This window comes from Gekko japonicus, unplaced genomic scaffold (genome assembly GCF_001447785.1).
Source record: "Gekko japonicus isolate JY-2015 unplaced genomic scaffold, Gekko_japonicus_V1.1 scaffold275, whole genome shotgun sequence".
Taxonomy (NCBI): Eukaryota; Metazoa; Chordata; class Lepidosauria; order Squamata; family Gekkonidae; genus Gekko; species Gekko japonicus.
The window spans coordinates 467,613-470,205 of NW_015170895.1; the positions used below are offsets into that span (position 1 = coordinate 467,613).

A 2,593-nucleotide genomic window follows, 5' to 3' on the forward strand; every position below is an offset into this window, starting at 1 on the left:
GCGCGGGGGGCCCCCACCCCCCCCCCCCCCCCTGAGACAGGATCTACGTACCCAAAGGATCCATTCCAGACGGCTTGCCCGGCATCGGCCGCAGCCCCGGAGTGCTACTCGTCCCTGGCGTTGGGGCATCGTTCCTCGGCGTGGGAGTGGCTGATTTCAGCCCAGGGGTGGAGGATTTATCGTTCTGGGGGAAAGGGAATTTGGCGTCAGCACGCAAGCATTCTCAAGCTGGGGTCATCTTTTATTAAGAACAGAAGAGCTGGGGCTCCCTCATCCTGGGAACCAAATTCCAAGATTCACTTCCTTTACAAAACGAATCCAGTGCACAATTCATGAACCGAGTCAGTCATATGGAATATTGACTCTGTCAAGAATCCTCCTCAACAAAGTTAAAAAAAGAAAATCTATCTCACATGGCCACACCACCATCAGACCAGAAACACCTCAATGCTTAAAAAGGGTACTTGAGGAAATGCGTTCCTTTTTGCCCTTTGGGGGCTATTTCCAAGACGGAGGAAGAGACGGGTTGGAAAAGCACACTGTAGGGACAATTCTCGCTTTAAGTGGGACCCGATCCACGGGGGCCAAATGGGGACAACCGACAGAGAAAGCAATAAAAGTATGCAGCATTGCAATTTTTTGCAAAATTGCAAATTTTTTGCAAAAATTATGCAAAATTCATTTTGGAATTTGGTTCCCAGGATGAGCGAGTGGTTCCACATGTAGTTATCAAACCAGTTAGATCACAGCTATTTCCAATCACCCAGGTGTATCCCTGGGAATCTTTTGACATGGATTCTATGTCTAACACATGCGGCCAGTGTTCCCTCTAAGCAGAGTTAGCGTGAGCTAGCTCACAGTTTTTTAGCCTCCAGCTCACACATTTTTATCTCGGCTCAGGGAGGATGGGGCTCCAGAGCAAACTAATTCATGCAGCAGCCAAACTGCTTGCTCACAGCTGTAAGGCCAGAAGCTCACAAAACAGAACTGTTGCTCACAAGACTCCACAGCTTAGAGGGAGCATTGCACATGTCCACTGATAATTTCCTGGAGGAAGAATCCCCCCCCCCTCCAACAAACAGCTGGGGAAGGAAGGGCCAGAGGAGCTGGGCAAAAGCGGGCCTCGGGTTCAGGTTTCAGTTTACTGCCTTTAGCAACAGGCCGTTACAATGACAGAACAATATAACAATAACATCGATATAAACTTCTAAAACCAGAAGAATTAAAAACTAAGTTAGGACACAATACAGCATTATAATAATTCTCTCTCTCCCATCCAGACATCCGTTGGTAATCAAGCTATGGTACTGCTCAGGGGTCACTTCCTGCAGGAGCGCACAGGAGCAGAGCTCTGGCAGTAAAGAGCCCAGGGGGCGAGCACATGCAACAAGGCCCGCCCCCTGCTCCCAGCAGCCCTCAGTCAGAGCAAGAAGCAGCCAGGTAAGCTGCAGAGCTCCCCCGGCCCCCCGGTCCAAAACAGTCCAGTGGCACCTTTAAGACCAAGGTTTATTCAGGTTCAAGCTCTCCCTCCTCTGTGAGGACAGATCTGCACGTTCTCCCCCCCCCCCCCCAATAGCTAGCAATCCAAAACAGTCCAGTGGAGCCTGAGCGGTGGGTGTTGCCTTCTGGCACACTTCTGGTGATGTCAGGGGGTGTGGCATATGCAAATATGTTATGCTAATAAGATATGCTAATGAGCTCCTGCACCTCTTTTTCTAGGAAATGACCCCTGGTACTGCTACTATTTTCTTCCGCATTTTCTCTGCAAAGAGGGGCCACCTTGTAGGAAATCTCGGCCTCTACATCTGCTAGTAGCACTAGAATTTTTTCAGTTTCTGTTCCAGTGCCTAAGGAGGCCAAGATTGGGTCTAGAAATTTCTTCCTAGGGGCTTGGTAGAGTGGACAGAACAACAGGTAGTGGTGGCACAGATCTTCTGGCACTGGATCTCCACACGGGCAGGGATGCTGGGCAACAGGGCGTGTTGGTATAACTTTCTGGAGGTGGAACAGATGAAAACATGAATCTCCTCTGCCATCACCAGGTCCCTCTTGTGCAGCGGGGCCCAATGGATCACAGCCCAGCTTTTGCAGCCCTAACGCCCACATCTGTCCACATGCCGGGCTCATGCCACTCACGATCCCCACCTTCCATGCATCCAAAAAGGAGCATTGTGGCCAACCTGTGGTGGCACCGGCACTTACATGGCCGAGGTCTTTCGTCTTGGAGGAAGGCGTGCTGCTGGAGGAGGCGACGGAGGCGGGGCTGTTGGGGGCGTCCTTCTTCAGCCCCCGGGCTTTGTCGATCCCATTTTCTGGAGGCGAATGAGCGGGACTGACGCGGGGAGTCGCGGGATCCTGAGGAAGAGAAGGGAGAGACGCTTGACAACGTCTGAGCAGGCTAGGAGTTCCAAATCCAGAGGAGGCGACCACAAACCACCTGCTCGACTGCCACGCAAAAAAATAATAATCCAACATCTGCCTCAAGAGGAACAAAAAGCTCCCAAGAGAAAATCTGAGAATTCTGCAGGAATACAGAAAAAGGCGCATTTGCCTCTGTTTACATAAAGTTCTCCATCCCACCCCCCCCCCCCCC

At 51.3% G+C, this 2,593-nt stretch overlaps 1 protein-coding gene across 2 annotated transcripts in view; it reads right to left on the reverse strand.

The window, feature by feature from the left end:
* The window catches only part of TLE3 (transducin like enhancer of split 3), a 62,790-nt gene that overhangs the window by 14,408 nt on the left and 45,789 nt on the right, over positions 1-2,593 (reverse strand). For both annotated transcript variants that reach the window (XM_015418511.1, XM_015418510.1), the window contains exons 9-10: positions 2,203-2,355; positions 52-184 (exon numbers count right to left, since the gene is read on the reverse strand). In XM_015418511.1, coding sequence (XP_015273997.1) covers positions 52-184; positions 2,203-2,355 — 286 coding nt within the window. The remainder of the gene's footprint in view (positions 1-51; positions 185-2,202; positions 2,356-2,593) is intronic.